The sequence below is a fragment of the Crotalus tigris genome, unplaced genomic scaffold (assembly GCF_016545835.1).
Source record: "Crotalus tigris isolate CLP2741 ecotype Arizona unplaced genomic scaffold, ASM1654583v1 scf7180000024339.11422700, whole genome shotgun sequence".
Lineage (NCBI taxonomy): Eukaryota > Metazoa > Chordata > Lepidosauria > Squamata > Viperidae > Crotalus > Crotalus tigris.
The window spans coordinates 4,107,072-4,126,888 of NW_024100509.1; the positions used below are offsets into that span (position 1 = coordinate 4,107,072).

The window sequence follows — 19,817 nt, forward strand, 5'->3', positions numbered from 1 at the left end:
AGATTCACATTTCTATATAAGAAAATTTTCTAAATGTTTTTCTATAAGAACATTTACAATATTTTTCAATCTGACCTGCATTTGTTTAAACAAAGAATTCACCACTTTATGCCTTCTAACTTGCTAACATTCCTTAATGAAAGGCAGGATTTTCATAATGTTGGAGCATAACACTTTAGACTCCAAGTTCACAAACAAGAGGGCATTACGTCCTACATTGCCTCCTCCTACAAGTTAATAAAAGTTGAATTAAATTATTTTTTCAGTTATCAAAATGCCATTTTTGTTTGACTGTTTTTTATCATTGAATAACTCTCCTGTTATCAGTTCCAAGACTTGCCTTTCAAATATCAATAATGTCTATAACAATCAGTTATATCTATTGCCAGAATTCTTCTTCATTCCCTCTAATTTACAGACTTATGGAAATGCTAATCTCTAAAGATTCATGTTGTTTGGTCTTGCGTCATATTGGTTATGTGCAGGACCCACTATTTTGGGAATGAAACTTTCAAAGAATCCTATAACATTCTGTCTTTCTTTCAGTCCAGATCATATTGATCTGGCTGTTCTGAGGGTGATCTTTCAATATGTTCTGAAAGTTAATCCTCCCAATTTGGAAAGAAACCCCAGGATACCTCCTCTCCCCCCACCCTCACCCCAAAAGAAACCAACCCAGAAACAGTTCTGAAGATCTGTGAAAAAGTAGACTTTGTACATTCATAGTTCTATGATTGAAAGGCCTTGTCTGCTTGATCTTTATATCTCAATTTTTCTGTTTGAAAATTGCTCAACTAGCATCATAGCATATTTGGTATTGGAAGAAAACTTGTGCTGATGTAAGCACTGGGTGGGAGACAGGTTATTATGGAATTAATTGTCCAAGATTCTCAAACTTCAGCTTAATAGCTTGACATCTTTTGAATCTACTTTATCTGTGTAGTTCAAACTATCATGCACAACATAACTTTGGGAATTATTATTCCAAAATTGGTTACCATAGTGCCACTATAACATTGCTAGTAATTTTATATGTTTTTGTATTTATGATTTTATCATAAGCTGCCCAGAATCACTTTGGAGACTGAGATGGGCAGCATATAAATTTAAAAAATAAAGTTTCCAAACATTGGAAGTAAATAAGCTCAGGAGTTTATTTTGTTGATATTAATGGGGAGAGTACTATCAAACAAGTGGATATAGAATTGTAACCTAAACATAATTTATGGAAATAAAATAATGCAAATGTTGCTAAATATACACGTTTTAAAATTGTAGGTATACAAAATACATTAAAAGTTAGATATAACTCTTGGTCTTTCTTTTTCTTTTAGGGAACACTGCACTCACTTATGCCTGTGCTGGGGGATTTGTTGACATTGTCAAAGTCTTGTTGAAAGCAGGAGCAAATATTGAAGATCATAATGAAAACGGACATACTCCCTTAATGGAGGCGGCCAGTGCAGGTCATGTTGAAGTTGCAAGAGTACTTCTGGAATACGGTGCTGGAATCAACACTCACTCTAATGAATTCAAAGAAAGTGCCCTTACACTTGCTTGTTATAAAGGTATGAAATTTTGAAGAACTGTATATAGTATAATGATACAGACATGCACATTAATTGAATCTATAACAGATTTCCAACCTTTATAAAGAAACAGCACATTAGGAATTTGGAGAGCCTATTATTGCACTGCGATGATAAGCACAGTAAAAAAACAGCAACCCCTCATCATTTACAAAAAGGAAATTAGCAGTATTTCGTCTAGTGATACTTTCTATACCACTACTTATTTAGGTTTTTAAATTCCAAACAGAATTCTGGGCTGCAGCTTATTGTTTATATTTTCTAGGAATGCCAATAGGTATGTGCAAATCCAAGAAGCATTTTGAGAAATAAAAATCATGAATGACATTATTTTTCATATAAAAAATAAAATAATAGTAAAAATGACAAGTGATAGGCACCAGGTTAGCAATTCAGGAATTTGTTCAGATGGCATGATTGGATTTTTTTGGCATGGAATTTATTATAGAATATACATAGTCCTGAACATACATCATAGCACAAATACTTCGCTTGTTTGTTTAATAAGCTGCCCATCTCATGCTCATGATTCTAGGCAGTGCACACATTTAAAAGGACCCAAAAATGAAACAATACAATTAAAAACAAAACTATAATAAAAGGGAGGGGGGAGTGCATTCTGAACTTAAATACAATTCAGCTACTTAATGGACTGCATATTTCCATAGGATCAAAGGCCCAATGGCAGAAGCATGCTTTTAGGGTCCAAAAGATCGGTAGAGTTGTTCTCCAGAAATAATACAACCCTGTTTGGGCTACTTGACAGTATTATGATCAGAAAAGTACCTAAACAAGCAATTGTTTAATAGTCATTAAGAAGATTGCACAATTAGGAAATCATTTCATATAATGTGTTTTATAACAGAATGCCTCTATCATGCTACTACTAATAAGCACTTTTCAGGATTCATTGTGGAAAATATCTCTTCAAGGATTTGGTTCAAATTACAAAATAGCAACATTCGTGCAAAATGTTTGTAAGACATTATATCCTACAGCTAATGATTCATTTGTTTTTTATTTTGCATTTTGAAGGTCACTTAGATATGGTTCGTTTTTTGCTTGAAGCAGGAGCTGACCAAGAGCACAAAACAGATGAGATGCACACTGCTTTAATGGAGGCTTGTATGGTAAATCTCCAATGAAACAAATTTATTTTGTTGAGGATCTATTCTCTTATCTCTTCCTCTCTGCCCCCCACCCAAGAAGACCTGATCAGAAAAAATGTTATGTAGGATAATTTTTCCGAATTGTTCAGTTATCACATATATTTAGATTTAAATGTATTATCTTTCGTATTGGAGCCATGGTGGCGCAGTGGATAGCAGTCAGTATTGCAGGCTAATTCAGCTCACAGTCAGGAGTTTGAGCCACACTGGCTCAAGGTTGACTCAACCTTCCATCCTTCTGAGGTTGGTAAAATGAGGATCCAGATTGTTGGGGGCAATATGCTGACTCTGAAACTGCTTAGAGAAAGCTCTAAAACACTATGAAGCTGTTAATAAGTCTAAATACTATTGCTATTGCTATCTCTAGGACCATATAGTGTTAACACTATTGCTATTTTTCTTAGAATGATATATACATGAAAAGCTTATGCAGGCTGTCACTTACACTATAAACAGTGGTTTTCAGGCACATTGAATAGGATCGTTCTTACTTGAAAGGCTGTAAAAGTGAAGCACATCTCCCTGTTTCAAGAGAACGAAAAGAAACAGCATAAATGTGACAACTGCAATCCAGCATTTACTGTATGAAAGATGAATCTAAGTTCTCCTTTCTCCCTTCCAATCAATAGATGGGGTATGGGGTTGAAAAATGTCCAACATCATCAAAGGACAAATCAGAGAATTTTACTTTAAAAAAAAACACTCCTCAGACTTTGACTTCCTGGATACCAAGCCCATGAGGCGGCATGAAGGGATCCAGATATTGGCTACATCAGAAGCAATCCATATTTGGGGTGGGGGGGGGAATTGTCTTTAGGGACAGTCATAGCTTCTGGATGGGAGAGAACGGAAAAAACAGAAGAAATTGTATTTCTGTATTTCAGGCTTTTTTTAAAATGGGGGGAAATTTAGCTTGTTAAACAATTTGAAATACTCTTTAAAATAGTGTAAAACATTGATCTATATTTTTAAATTATGCAATAGTGTTCTTCACTAATAAAAAATAATATATTTATGATTATTAACTAAATATGATTTGTTTGTTGTGGAGGGTTGGTTTTGTTTTTATTTGTTTTCCAGAAATATTACTTTTTGAATAGTTCCTGATATGTTTCTGGCACAATGTGAATGCCTAGGTTGCCACCAAAATGGATTCTGTCAGGGAGGTTATTGCAGAATGTCATAGGAAAAAAGAAGTAAAATGTTTTGTTTCTGTTGCTAAGTCTTACATTTTCATTAAATACCCATGCAAAAATACATTACTGTTTTACTGGAGAAGTGGTTCACAAATTGTGTTTGCAATTATGATTGAGTATAGTCTTTTTTCATTCAGATTATATAGAACAGTTCCTTGGAAGGATATTTATGTCATCTTTTAATTTTTCTTAATAGGATGGGCATGTAGAAGTAGCTCGTCTATTGCTTGACAGTGGTGCTCAAGTGAACATGCCTGCTGATTCATTTGAATCTCCACTAACACTTGCTGCTTGTGGTGGTCATGTGGAATTAGCAGCTCTGTTGATAGAAAGAGGAGCAAATCTTGAGGAAGTTAATGATGAAGGGTATACGCCATTGATGGAAGCTGCAAGGGAAGGTCATGAGGAGATGGTGGCTCTATTACTAGCACAAGGTAAGAGAAGATGACCTCAGGTATAGTTAATATTTTTTCTGGATCTCATTTTCAGTTTATTAAGAAGAAATATAGCTAGCAAAATATTTTTGTTGCTAATACTGTATGGAAGATACTTGCTGCACTTGAAATATAACTTTCATGATATTTTAAAATTTTCTTTTATCCTGCCTGTTACCATTTTTACAACAACTTAAGGTGGCGAACATAATATTCCTTCCTAAATTTCCCAATGCCATTAGTATATATATGGGTGTAAAATTACAGCTTAATGCATAGTCTGAATCCAACTATAGGTAGTATAGTAGTACTGAAATATAGGTAGAACTGAATAAGCTATTTACATGGACAATTATTTGAGATTGATTCATTTTGTTAATTATAGTTAAGTTTAAGCAGTGAGTCTGATAAATTCAGGCTGACAGCAGTGTTATACTATGATTTAATTTCTAAGCTGTTCAAACTTCCGCCAATAATATTAACTTATAAATACTGTCAGAACCCTGTCTTTCTATTGGCATGGATTTTCTTATCCTTTTCGGGTTCTACCATATTCCATGGAGGGAGGGGGAAGCTTGGGGTGCTGATATTTCCTGCTCTATCCTCTTTGATGTTTCACTAATGGGGTGAGAATGGAATGTGCCTCCAGCCATCTGCCATATCTCCAGCCACGGAAGAAACGGTGCAGACACCTAATAGCCTTGGAAGTGGCGCCTTATTCTGTTCCCATGGCGCTTTCACACCTACAGATTGGCCTGTTTGAACTGTCTGGATGGACAGTTGGGGTGGGGTTACTATGGACACTTTTGATTACTTGATATGTGCGTGGGGTTACTATGGACACTTTTGATTACTTGATTCGTGTGGGAAACCCTTAGATCCTGCCTTCTATTCCTACTGTCAACATCTTCCAATAAAAGTTCCTTTTGAAATGATGCTGTTTCAAGAGTTCTGCTTTCTTGGGAGGACTGATTGAGGCGGGTCCTTAACATTAGGCAGGATCTGCCAATTGATCAACCCAGAGGGAAAACCCATACCGCGGGGACTGTGCAAAAGATTTCAAACCACGGCGGTGAGAGAGAAGGCAACCTTGGTGGGGAACCTCCCCCCCTGACTGGCCTGAGCAAGAGTAGCTCGGACTCCTCTGGTTCATCTGATGAGGCCATGACCAGAGAAAGTCAGGAGAAACCGAGATGGTCAATGGGCATTGGAAAGAAAGAAGACTGGGAGGCAAAAGCCAGGAATGTAACCCTTAAGTGTGGCAGTCACCAGCTGGAGTGGAAGCGAGAGACACAGAGGTCATTCAACCTCAGCAAGGAGGACGACGAGAGACCAGCCTGATCCGACCACTTCCTCAAGCAAGCCATCAACCTGATGGTTGAAGCTTTCAAGTCCCTAAGAGAGGAGGAGGAAGACGCATGCCAGGGCTTGATATTCACAAGTATGGTGGAAGAGGAGTGCTGGGAGAGTGAGTTGGCAAAACCAGGCCCCTCTACCAGCACTTCAGAGGCTGTGGAAGCCATGGCAGCAGCTGCCACCCCAGCACAAACCATCCCAGCTGAGGGAGATGGGCACCGGGCCAGGCAGAGGAGAACCCACTGTCCCGGCTGAAAATTCCCACCCTTGGGGGTGAAGTACGACAGGACGCCTCAACAACTGGGTTTTTTCCTAGCCCGTGTTCTGAGCTACATGGAAGAATATGCCGAGCTATCCCCAGCGGCAATGCATAGGTGGTGATTGTGACCGTGGCCCTGGAGGGAGCAGCCACTCATTGAATGGTAAACCTACACACCACCCACGCTCCTGAACTGCAGAACTTCAACCACTTCATGGCTGCTCTGAGGAGGTGATTCAAGGATCCTTTTGCCGACTGGAAGGGTAGGAAATGCATCAAAACAGTGAGGCAAGGTCATTGCCCGATAGCTGAGTATATGGAGGAGTTTAGAGACCTGGCTAGCCGACTCAACTGGCTGGAGAATGTACCAGTAGGCCATTTAAAAGACAGGCTGAATGACGACCTGTACCATGCCTATATCCTTAGAGGAGATCTAAACTGACTCCACGAATAGTATATCCTAGCCAAAGAAGCCGAGATCGACCAAGCCCAATGGCAGCGACGTCTGGGGCGAACCTGGAGATGCTCCCTCTCGGGGAAAACGAGATGCAGAGAGCCCCCCCCCGCAATGCCATGCTCAAACGGCTTGCTTCAAGCATGGCAAGAAGGGGCACTGAGCTGCGCAATGCCGCTCGAAGACTCCCGTCTGAAAACCCGACCGAGCTAGTGGAGGGAAGCCTGGGAAGACTCCGCAGCGACCCAAAGAGACCGCCATGAAGAGTGCTGAGGTCATCAAGGTCCAACCCTGTGGAATCCCAGGGGAAGGAACTCCAGCTCCAGCTGGAAAACCACCCAAATCCTCTGACAGCGACTCAGAAGATGAACCCCTGATACGTGAACCCATTGCGCCCCTTACCAGAACCATAGAACTGGTGAGAACTGCTGAGGGAGGTAACCCTGAAGGTCCTGGTGGACTCGGGTTGCCCCTGGTGCCTCATAAGCCCAGCCCTGGCGGGGACCGTAGGAATCAGTGAGGAGGCTGAAGAAGCCAATTTCATTTGGCCAGTTAGATGGGTCCATCACAGGAGGGATCCCAGCCACCCTTGCTACCCAGCCAATCCACCCCATGATGGGGGATCACACAGAGACTTTGACTTTTATAGTGACCCCAGGCATGGAAAGGCCCCTAATCTTGGGGATGACGTAGTTGAGGAAGTGGAACCCAAGGGTGGACTGGAGGATCGGAGAGTTGAGGTTCCCAAAGCAAAAGCCCACCACTCAGGGAAGAGGTAGAAAGACAAAGAGAAAAGGGACCCCGAGGTAGTAGCAGTGGCGAAGGATCAGAGGTTGGAAGCAGTACCTGAGGAATACTGGGATCTAGCTGAGGTGTTCAGCAAACAGCAATCCAACGAACTACCCGCCCCATCGGCCCACAGATTGTGCCATCAAAATCCTACCAGGGGCCAAATTACCTAAGCCAAAAATGTATTTGATGACACCCAAGGAACTAAAAGAACTGCAGAAATTCATATAAAAAAATTTAGCGCGGGGTTTCATAATAGCCAGCAAGACCGAAAACAGCAGCTCCGGTTTTATTCTGGGAGAAGAAAGACAGGTCTTTTCGCCTCTGTGTGGATTACAGGTCCTTGAACGCAGTGAGCGAAAACAATACCCCCTACCACTAATGAAGGATATGCGGGCCCATCTGGCAAAGGGGAAAATATTCTCAAAATTAGACCTAAGGGAGGCGTATTACCGGGTTAGGATTAAAAAGGGGACGAATGGAAGACGGCATTTAACAGCCCCAAGGGCTGCTTCCAATTTAGAGTACTCCTGTTTGAACCACAGGGAGCATCAGCAGTCTTCATGCAACTGATTAATGAAGTCCTCCAGGAACATCTCTACAAGGGGATCCTTGTGTACCTGGATGACATCTTAATTTTCGCTGAGATGAGGGAGGGAGGAGCATGTAAAACTAGTCAGGGCGATGTTGAATAAATTGCGGGCCTCTCGACTCTACGTCAAGCTCTCAAAGTGTGAATTCCATAAAGAAAAGATTGACTATTTAGGATACTGCATATCTCATAATGGGATAGAAATGGACCCAGAGAAAGTCAGGGCAGTGCTGGAATGGGCACTGCCACACACAAGGAAACAATTACAAAGTTTCCTGGGGTTCACTAATTTCTACTGTCAATTCATCCTCTCTTGTGCAGATCGCGCTTCCCACTACAAATTTGCTAAAACGAGAGGGGAGGAAAAACCAAAATCTAGCCAACCATTAAAATGGACCATGGACTGTCAAGCCGCATTCAAAAAGCTGAAAAGACTTTTCCCAGCTGAATCGGTCCTAAAATACCCAGACACAGAGAAGCCTTTTGTCATACAAGCAGATGCGAGCAATATAGCACTAGGTGCACTGCTGCTCCAGGAAAAACAAGAGGGCAAACTGCAGCCTTGTGCTTATACATCCAGATAACTCACGGAGACAGAACTGAGGTGGGCAGTGTGGGAGAAGGAAGCCTATGTAGTCCGCTGGACCCTCCTCACATCCCCTTTCCAGTATGGACTGACCACAAGAACCTTGAAGCCTTAAAAACCCCAAGAAAATTGTCACCAAAATAAGCAAGGTGGTCTCAACATTTCCACCGATTCACCTTCACTATCAAATACTTATCTGGGGAAAATAATTTCTTATAAGCAGAAGTAGTAGATTCCCTCATGCCATCTAAACAATTAGCGGCCCCAGTAACCACATGCTTGCAAGCAAAAAAACCAAAGCCCCTGGGCGTTGAAGTAGGAGCGGAATTTAGACAGGCTGTGGAAACGGATGAATGGTTCCTGAGTCACAAAAATCTCTGCTCGATGAATGATGGATTGCCTTAGGTGAAGGGAAAACTATAGGTGCCCAAAGCCCAGAGACTAAAATTTATGCAACTATGTCACGACTCAAAGATGGTTGGACATTTTTGGTTCGTAAAAACACTCCATATGTTAAAGAGGCAATTTTGGTGGCTGTCCATAAAGAAAGACATTGAAAGCTATGAGGATAGCTGCCCCATCTGTGCAGTAGCAAAACGGAGACAGGGCAGAATACCGGGACTTTTACAGGCAGTAGCAAGCCTATCAGCACCTTGGCGGAAAATTTCCATGGACTTTATAGTGGAGTTGCCAGAAAGAGCAGGGAACATGGTCATTTGGGTGCTAACTGACCTGTTTTCTAAACAGATGCATTTCATCCTGTGCTCTAGCCAAGATGTTTGTACAACGTAAGTACCGATTACATGGGGCTCCGCAATGCATAATCTCAGACAGGGAGGTGCAATTCACTTCAGAGTTCTGGAGGGCGTTTTTGGACTTCCTGGGGGCTGCCCAGGGCCTATTATCTAGTCATCATCTGCAAACGAATGGTGGGACAGAATGTTCAAACTCGGTATTGGAACAGTACTTAAAATGTTTTATTAATTATCAACAAGACAATTGGATCGATCTACTTCCTTTTGCAGAAGTGGCTTACAACAATGCTGTTCATTCCAGCACAGGCTACACCCCATTCCAAGTGGCAACGGGACAGAGTTTCAACCCAATGCCCAAACTGCCAGTCAACAAACCCACCATTCCCTCCCTAAAAAGTGGATCACACAAGTTCAAAATACATGGCCAGTAGTGAGAAAAACATTAGACAAGGCTAGGGAAGCATATAAAGTTCAAGCAGATAAGAAGCAGGTTGAACCTAAGCCATTTAAAGTGGGAGAGAAAGTATACTTGTCCACAAAATACTTAAAATCATTGCAGCCATCAGAGAAAGTAGGACCAAAAATTATAGGGCCGGTCCCCATAAAAAGAATCATCAACCCGGTAACCGTAGAATTAGACCTCCCAAAAACAGTGAGACAAGTTCACCTGGTCTTCAATTGTAGCCTGCTTAAACGTGAGTTGAACTCACCTCTAAGGCCAGCTGCAGTTCCTCCTCCCCCACCTATTATAGTAGAGGGAGAACAGTATTTTGATACCAGAGAAATCCTATATTCCAGGAAACATCATGGGTCCACCCAATACCTGATAGTATGGAAGAATCTCCCCTCTTCTCAAAATGAATGGGTCTATAAACGACATGTCAGAGCCCCTAAGTCAGACATGTCAAACTCGTGCCGTCACGTGACATCGCACAATGTATCGGAGCTTTTTCACCATTGCTGGCAATGGGATGGGCGTGGCTCCGGTATGATGAAACTAGCCCGGAGGCCGGCAGTTTGATATCCCTGTCCTAGGTTGTTAAAAAAAAGTTCCATTCCCAGTATTCTGATAAACCCAACTATTTATAATTTTCTTTCCCTATTGTTGTTTTATTTTTCTCCAGGTGGATCTCTCATTTTTAAGGGGGGGGCAGCATGTCAGAACCCTATCTTTCTATGGGCATGAGTTTTCTTATCCTTTTCGGGTTCTGCCATACTCCGGGGAGGGAGGGGGAAGCTTGGGGTGCTGATGTGTATTTCCTTTCCTTTTATTTTCTGCTCTATCCTTTTGATGTTTCTCTAACGGGGTGAAAATGGAATGTGCCTCTGGCCATCTGTCTTATCTCCAGCCGCGGAAGAAATGGCGCAGACACTTAACAGCCTTGGAAGCAGCGCCTTATCATTCGGTTCCCATGGCGCTTTCACACCTGTGGATTGGCCTGTTTGAACTGTTTGGATGGACAGTTGGGTGGGGTTACTATGGACATTTTTAATTACTTGATTTGCGTAGGAAACCCTTAGATCCTGCCTTCTATTCCTGCTGTCAACGTCTTCCAATAAAAGTTCCTTTTGAAATGACGCTGTTTCAAGAGTTCTGCTTTCTTGGGAGGACTGATTGAGGCGGGTCGTTACAAATACTTTTTATTTGTATTTTGAAGCCTCATACCTTTATCACAGTGCCATCCAGAAGCTTGAATTAAAATGGCTATTTTTGCACAGAGATAAGAGATGATCAGATATGAGGGCAAAAATATTTGTGTGACAACAGTTTCTATATAAATGTGGGCTAGAAAAAGTAAATACAGAAGGAAGAACATTGGGACTCATTCAGTTGAAATGGAAATGCACCAGAAACGTACGCACTGCTGATTAAATTATGTATACCATTCTTATTGTGCCTTTCCTTACACTGAATGGATTGGCATATGTCTGATCAGTGCTGCATGCACTGTTCTGTTTGGAGGAATTATGGATTAGCAAAAAAGAAGGGTCTCTAGAGAGTATTTTGCTTTGGTAACTGGGTTTTTAAGGATGGTAAGGCAATTGATAACAATTTTAGATAGAGATATGCTTGTGGGCTGGATGTGGCCTGCCATTTGAAGTTATCTGTGTTGTAGTCCCAAAGAGAAATATTATATACACTTTGCCCATTGTGGTCCTAAAAATGAAGGGCAGTCCCTCAGCATGGACAGAGCAACAAGTCCTTTATCTATTTATTTTTTTTAAATTTATTGAAGTTTTATATTTCCCATTTCCCTATAAAGTGACCTTTAGCTATGATTAACAAGCGGGAGCTCTGAGATGGAGAAGGAAGAGGAAATTGCATCAGTGGTCACTCTTATTGTGCAACTCATTGAGGGGGTAGAACCAAGCAAAAGAAAGAAAGAAACCCACCTCCACCCAGTTTCCCCCTTCATAATCTCTGCATGCCCATTTTCCTCCTTTCCCTCCTTCTGCCTGGAAAATGGAGCAGGAGGAGGTAGCAGTCTCTGGCCACTATATCTCTGACTGCTGTTTTAAGATTAAAAACTTCTCTAGTATACCTCCTTGTTTAAAACATTATACACATAGACAAACTACACAGCCTAATACTTATAGCCACTGCTAAAGAAATAAATGGAATGCAAGTGTTTTTATTAATTATTTTTAATAATTATATAATTATTGTTGTTTCATAGGTGCTAATATAAATGCACAGACAGAAGAAACACAGGAAACAGCTCTCACTTTGGCATGCTGTGGAGGATTTTCAGAAGTAGCTGATTTTCTCATTAAGGCAGGAGCTGACATAGAACTTGGTTGTTCTACACCTTTGATGGAAGCAGCACAAGAGGGCCACTTAGAACTGGTGAAATACTTACTAGCAGCAGGTATGTTTGTAGATACAATTCAAAGTCTTAAGGAACAATGACCTTATGGCCTGGTTCAGTTTTATGGTTAGCACTATTACTGGCATATATCCATAACAAGGCATGAGATGGGCAGCACATAAATCAGATAAAACAATAAAATAAAACAAATAGCTGTCCTATTATGGAAGTAAGAATTTGCGCTTGATTAAATCAACTGGTGGCAGCAACAACAGTATATACTTAAATTTTTTGGCTTGAAATTACTTCAGGATTGCACAGTAAAACTACAAAACAGTTGGATTAGGATCTGTTGATGGGGAGTGGTGAAAATTTAAGTGATTGTGGACATTTTCATCTTAAGGTTTTTATTTTTCTTTAATTTCACCATTTTAAAATGCCAAATAAAAGATCTGCTCTGTGGAAAAGACTCTTTGAATTCAAAAGGGACACTCACTTAACGATGCTTTACCGATGACCTCCAAAAAAGTCAGTTATGGCCTTAAATTAGAACTTAAGAGTATCACCCCATTCCCATGGTCCTGTGGTCACAATTTGGGCACTTGGCATCTGGCTAGTATTTATAATCCATTGTAGCATCCTGCAGTCATCTGATCACGATTTGCAACACTTTTGCCAGTTTCTTGCAAAAAAAAATGCCATTTTTTAAACTGGATTCACACTTACGACCACATGATTAGACTTAACAATCTCATGGCCCAACTTACAATCATGGTAAAAATTGTTGTGAAATTGGGTTTGGTCACATGATGACTCAATTGTATGACTGCAATGAGTTGACAGAAATTCCAGTCCCAATTGTGATTGTAAATCAAGGATTACCTCTATGTATAATCAAATTGTTTTCTACTAGGTAAACTGGTACAGCACCATAAAAGCTTTTCATCCAAGTAATACTTCTGAAAAATACTTTTCCAAGAAAAGCAATACACAATGAATGAATTGTAACAAAATGTTACAAGGGTGTTTAGATAAACTAATATTGAATAACTTTTCCTTTGGTCTTGATAGTTTTCCAATATAACAACAAATATTTTTATTAGATCATAGGATTTATAAAGATCACCAAGGTAAAACCACTGGAAAGTATTTCTGTTTACATATCTGTCTGCTTAATGTTTCCAAAGTTTTTCTGGTAATTTTTATTCTATAATAATGCTTAGTGGGATTGAGAAATCATACATATATAATACATTACAAGAATATCCAGTAGTAATGTTAAATATGCAGTCTACTATTAGTGATAACCTAAAAATGTTTTTATAATCTAACAAATGGGGTTTTTTTTCCAAGTGGAACTTCTTATGTGTATCTGAATCATTTTAGTACATTATAGATAAAAACATATTGACAAGCATTTTTTTATTTATAGTTCCTAAATACATTCTGATAGTAGTTTATTGATTTTCATCAGGTGCTAATGTCCATGCTACAACTGCAACAGGAGACACTGCTTTGACTTATGCCTGTGAAAATGGACATACTGATGTTGCAGATGTTCTACTTCAAGCTGGTGCAGATTTAGTAAGATTTTAACATGTCTTCAAAATATTTTCAGTTAGTTTAATTCCCTGCCTTTGCTCACATTTCTTTGTGGTGTAAATTACATTGTTATCTAGAAGAGCAAATGTAATATAACCATAGATTAACAACCTATATTTTGCTGTGGCTTAATTTAACCCACAATATTCCACCAAGTACTTCATCATTTTGTAATCATTGTATCAATTTTCAAAATAGTATTGCTTTAGTCATGTGCTATTTATAGAGTTGTGTTTTTTTCATTTTCTCATGCCTTGCATAAAAAAATCAACAGCACATCTTTTATTGACTAAAGTACTGTCTTCTTCCACCTCTTATCCATGTATAGATAAATCCACTTTTCCTTGACATTGTTACTTTGTTTGTTGGTATAGATTCAACAATAGTTAAAATTCAATCAAGATAGCAGTTTTCTCTGTACTTGATACCATCAAGTGGCTCAGAGGACAAGAATATATATTTTTTAATAAACCCTAGCTTTTAGGGATTGGAAGGCTTCCCTTTTGCTTCTTGATGCTATCTTTTCATCTGTTTCCAAATACTTGGAAATAAGTTTTTGCTAGGTCAGTCTCTTTGAAAACACTTGAAACAAAATGAAACATTGAGATGACAGCTGAGAAAATCTGAATGCAACATGTACTTCAAGAAGACTCAGATTATTATTGGTTTTACTGGGTTCGAGGCATAAAATAGATAAATAAGGATTATTTTTACAATTGTAGCTTCTCTTCTTTTAAAATTTGCTTCTCCACAAACCTAGCTTTAAGATTAGTGTCCTATTTAAAAGATATCTCCTGGATAGAGTAGACAGTTTCCTGTGTCTTTTGAAAAATGAAAAATTAGGAATGTTCCCTAAAAAAGAAGTTCTGTCACGAACCAATTTTTTACATACACCATTGTGTTGAATTAAGTCTTTTGTTTAGAATGAGACTTTCTATGGCAGAATTAAGTGATTATTACTGCAAAGGGTTAAAGATCATATTGGAAAACAGTAAATATTTTAAGCTTATAGTGGGATGCAATAATGTTTGTTAGTCTGGTTATACTTTTTGATATATATATATATTTAAAAAATAGGAACATGAATCTGAAGGTGGAAGGACACCATTAATGAAGGCTGCAAGAGCTGGTCATCTATGCACTGTACAATTTCTTATTAGTAAAGGTTAGTAGTAATATGACCTGAGGGATTGCTTAATATATTTAAAGTTTGTAAATTTTTATTTATTATATTTAAAGATGAGGTTACTGTCTCATTTTGGTGTTTATTTGAGATAAGTTTAATTTGCTATTTCATGAATGTTATTTGATTATATTAATCTGCACTTTCTTAGTATTTCTCTTAACAAATCAGTAACATATAGCAGTCTTACAATCACTGTATAAATATAGTATGCAATTGAAAGAAAATACTTCCCTAAGGCAATAGATTGGCTGAATGTATATTATTACAGGAGTTTCCATAAGTGTTTGTGAAAATATAACAGTTTTGTAATTGGAAATAATTGTTCCAAAATGCCCACCTAGTTTAAACCTAGAAAGAAGCCATTTCTAATCTGGTAATTATACAACAACTTTGCTCTATCCTAAACCGCTCTGAAAACACTTCAGAATCAGAGGAACTTACTGAATTAGATCAACTAAGGTGCCAAAATCAGAAAAGGATTTATTTAAAAAAAAATCAAAAAGAAGACATAATCTGAGGACAGACAATCCAATTATCCATATATTTTTCTCTGGATCTAGCCTGCTCTGTGTAAAACTAATAAAACGTTTTCCCACTAAAATGTTATTTCAAAACCCCTCCCTTCCTTCCTATTGTTTTCTTTCCAAAAGTAATGATTTTCTATAAATAAAATAGTTTTAAATCTGAACGCTAAGTAGAGATTACATGCACTAATTATTAATTAGAACTTTCATTTAATTGTATCTTCTGTCATAGGTGCCAATGTTAATCGGGCTACAGCTAATAACGATCATACAGTGGTATCATTGGCATGCGCTGGCGGCCATCTCGCTGTTGTTGAGCTACTACTAGCTCATGGTGCCGATCCCACTCATCGTCTTAAGGTACTCCAAGTAACTCAGTTTATTATTAAATTTATTAAATATTAATAATTGTCTAGGTAAAGAATCCTAAAATATTTTAATTATCACTGATTTGATAATATAATATTGAGAATCTGATGTTACAGTCTTCAATACTACTAATTTTATATTTTCTTCTCAAATTTATATCTTAGGATGGCTCAACTATGCTCATTGAAGCTGCCAAGGGTGGTCACACAAATGTTGTTTCCTACTTATTGGATTACCCAAATAATGTTCTGTCGGTTCCAACTACAGACATGACACAACTTACACCACCATCTCAGGATCAGTCTCAGGTCAGTTTTTAACTTTGTCACTTGAAAATAGCCTTTCCCATTTACAGATTGAGATTAATAAAAGTATAAGTTTAAGTAAAAATCAATTAAATAAATTGAACTCAGTTAATTCCTGGATATTTCCTGCAATTTCTTATATCTATTGACTGGAAAGAATTTGAGCCAGGGTATTGTATATGTGTCCACATGTTTTGTTTAAAATCTGTATTTTAACTATAGGGACATTGGAGAGCCAGCATAGAAGTAAAAGTAAAATAGGTATATAAATATAAAAATGCAAATGGAGTACAAAAAATACATTATATATGTATTACATCATAAATCCCAATTTAGCACAGTTCAGTTTAGCAGACTGGATTGAACAGACAAAATCTATATGCTATTTTATGCATCCATAATATATGAATATATAGAATCCTGATTCAGTATAATGGATTTTCAAATAGTGAATGCTCCTTTCCCCAACATTAAAATGAAGGATTTTTATAATGGTAACTGAAGGCATTGATAATATAATGCAAAGATCTTCAACAATCTTCTTTCCTTTATTAGCTTCTCTTCTTTTATGATACACATTCAGATATAATTGCATCCTGATTATAGAATATATAGCTGAGATCAGGGGTAGGCAACCACCACAATTTTATAACCTGTGACAACCTCAGGGATTATGGGAATTGAAGTCCACAAATCATAAAAGTTTCAATAGTTGCCCACCCTAGGCTAGATGATCACTGCATAATTGTTAAAAGTTAGCTCTATTATTAAGAACATTTAAAGTTGGGATCAAATTACCTTATTTAGCAGCAAATAATATATATTAATATATAATAGATGTTACAGTGAAAGATAAGTAAAATCATAAAGAAATATTGGGATATATCCATGCTTTGGAAATCAAAGAGGAATAAAATACATTGACTTAATCTTCACTTTGTATTTACAATTGTGATGGCCATCTTCATTTTATTTAAGTTATCCGTTTATGTAACAATGATTGTTTTTACTCTCCCTCCCCAGTTGATAGAAACATAAAAAACATTTTAATGCTACTTCACAATTTCTTTTTAAAAACCCTATTTCTCTCACAGTATGTTAGGCATTGTGTTATAATATAAGAAATAATGAACGAGAAAAAATGTAGAGGTAACTTATACAAAGACAAATGGAACAACTTTTATGACAGAAGTGAAGTGATGGAATGATTTTAGTCTCACAGCTAAACAGTTACATGAATAATACAAGTAAACACAGAACTTTAAGGCAGATTAAGACTGTTCTAAACATGTTGGAATAATGTATAGATTACAATTTATCATTGACATGTTGGTTTTCTCTTGAGTTGATTTTACAGGTTCCACGTGTACCAATGCATGCACTTGCCATGGTTGTACCTCCCCAGGAACCCGACAGAGCTCCTCAAGAAAATCCCCCTCCACTTTTGACTCTCCCAAAAGGTTAGTAAATTATCTTTCTTACAATTTATGGCATGTTAACATTATGATTTGGGCATTTACGGGATGGATGTACATCTATTTGCAACTACACTATACAAGTTTATCTTAACCATTAATAATAGAATGTATTGCAAACATAATGGCAGGATCCATACTTTAAATTATACTAGCTAGGGACATTGGTAAATTAATCTATATTTCACTGCATAGATTTAGATTTTAGAGGATTTACAGGTTTGTTTAAAGAATTTGTTCTACCATCTGTAATGATCAAAATATTGCAGTATACATCAAATGAAGTGTATTAGTAAAAAAGTGAAATGAAATCTGAGATCTGGCATGATATATAAAATCACTTTCTACAACAGTAAATTAAAACTAGAATATTTAACATGAATAAACAAAATGTGATGTGATGTGGAAATATGGGTTTAAGAGTACAGGACTAATAGTGGATAGATGGGGTTGAATAATCTGGAAGTATCTTTTAAGCATTTTAAGTAAAAGCCGTTAATAAAATATGGAAAAATTCATATAATGTTTTTCTTAAATGCTCAGAATATTTGGCCAAGATAGCCATACCTGTGTATTCTATGCTTGAATTCTGCAATCATTGTTTTCAAAGAAAAAATATATTTGGATTATGTAAACCCAGCATATTTCAATTATTTATTAAATCAATTTTATATGCTTTTTCCTATTGTAATACAAATACAAATTGGGAGGGGGGGACACTATTTAATTACTTGAGTATGTACATTAATAACAATCACATGGACTCTGAGTGGGCAGTTGTAATAAATTAATAACAAGAATATTTAGCTTTAGAAAGATGAGTAGATACTACTCATAATCCTAAATATTACTTTTTTACATGAGTTCTAGAAATCTAATGAAAATTAGTGAAGAAATATGATCTTTCCTAAAATGGAAAGGCTGCAACCAATGCATACCCTATTCTGTATGTAAATTTATAACTCACACAGTATCTGATGTTGTGGCCAATCTGCAGATTAGTTTGGGCCTATAGGAGCGATTAATATTGAGAGAGCAGTGGTTTAAAAAGATTACATGAGCTTCCTGCTTGACTTCTATCTCAATCACTATGCTGCTGAATTTTTTTAAAAAATCATTCTAGCAGGTTGTGTTAATAATTTGTACAAATGAGGACTGTGTTCATTCACTATTGATTACCTGTAGCATTGATACATTTACTATAAAGCACTGCAATGACATGTAAAGTGACATGAGCACCTACCTGCTACATCTTAAAGCATCTATGGCTTTTATGGGCAAACATGCATTTGATTTAAGGAGGTCCAGGCAAGTGCTATATTTATATTACCACAGGCTGCAGAACTCTCCCACCCCCACCCTTCAGATATTAAATGCTGCATAAGACCTCTAATTCAGGAAATGAGTGGCTGAGTTTTGCTCTTCAGTTCTCATAAGTTTGACTTCCAGAGTCTGGTATACTTTCCATGTTAGAGATAATGACAATTTTAATTCAGTATATCTGAAGAGCAACAAGCTGGGAAAGTTTGATTAAAGAAATTAATACTCTTATAATTGACAATAGTCCCTATACCTGAAGGTCTTTCAGATTTTATTTCAGCAAAATTCTTCTCTCCCACCTACCCTATATGTAATAAGTATATCGGCTGGCATTAATGTTTGATAACAAAATTTAAGCCAAGGTTTCCATTTTCACTGAGAGTATTAAAAAAAACTTTTAACACTTCAAAACATATACAAACAAATTTAAAAATAATAGGAAAAAGAAATAAAAAAGAATATCCACTTTTGTGTTGCTTAGATTTCCACAGGCTAGAGGGTTTTATTTGATTTATTATGGGTAAATGACCCATAAATATATGGTAAATAGATATTTTCTGTGGGGGAGATATGGGCTTTCAAATTTGATTTTGAAATATTTGGTTTTAAGCACATACATTCTTATATTTCTGTAGTTAATAACAGTGTCAATATATTTCATATTCCCCCTCATCTCAATAGTAAGGTAAAGGCTAGCCACCATGCAGTCCACTAAAAAATTGCCCAAGGGAATTATTTAAAAAAAAACCTATGGAATGCATGTTTTATGGTTTTTTTAACATTTTAATTTGTCTGCTTTTAATATAATTTATTGTTCTGATATTTTTGGCTGTATGCCACCCAGAATCACTTAAGAGATGAACAGCCATTGGAATTTGATAAATAAATAAATCGTAGTTAAACACTGATTTTCAGCATCTACTTACACGAACAGCCACAGATCCGTGTTCCTGAAAAGAAGCAAGAATAGCAGTGGCAAATAAACCCACTTCTTTGCCTGTTGTCTTGATTCTTTTGCCTAATGCATCTGACAGTGCACAGTTTTAT

The 19,817-nt window shown here is 37.5% G+C and overlaps 1 protein-coding gene across 6 annotated transcripts in view; it reads left to right on the forward strand.

Moving 5' to 3' along the window:
* LOC120300239 (ankyrin repeat and KH domain-containing protein 1-like) overlaps positions 1–19,817 on the forward strand; it is a 128,235-nt gene that overhangs the window by 40,068 nt on the left and 68,350 nt on the right. For all 6 annotated transcript variants that reach the window (XM_039325998.1, XM_039326001.1, XM_039326002.1 and 3 more), the window contains exons 6-14: positions 1,335–1,568; positions 2,625–2,719; positions 4,151–4,388; positions 11,858–12,049; positions 13,464–13,573; positions 14,669–14,756; positions 15,534–15,661; positions 15,835–15,978; positions 17,333–17,435. In XM_039325998.1, coding sequence (XP_039181932.1) covers positions 1,335–1,568; positions 2,625–2,719; positions 4,151–4,388; positions 11,858–12,049; positions 13,464–13,573; positions 14,669–14,756; positions 15,534–15,661; positions 15,835–15,978; positions 17,333–17,435 — 1,332 coding nt within the window. The remainder of the gene's footprint in view (positions 1–1,334; positions 1,569–2,624; positions 2,720–4,150; positions 4,389–11,857; positions 12,050–13,463; positions 13,574–14,668; positions 14,757–15,533; positions 15,662–15,834; positions 15,979–17,332; positions 17,436–19,817) is intronic.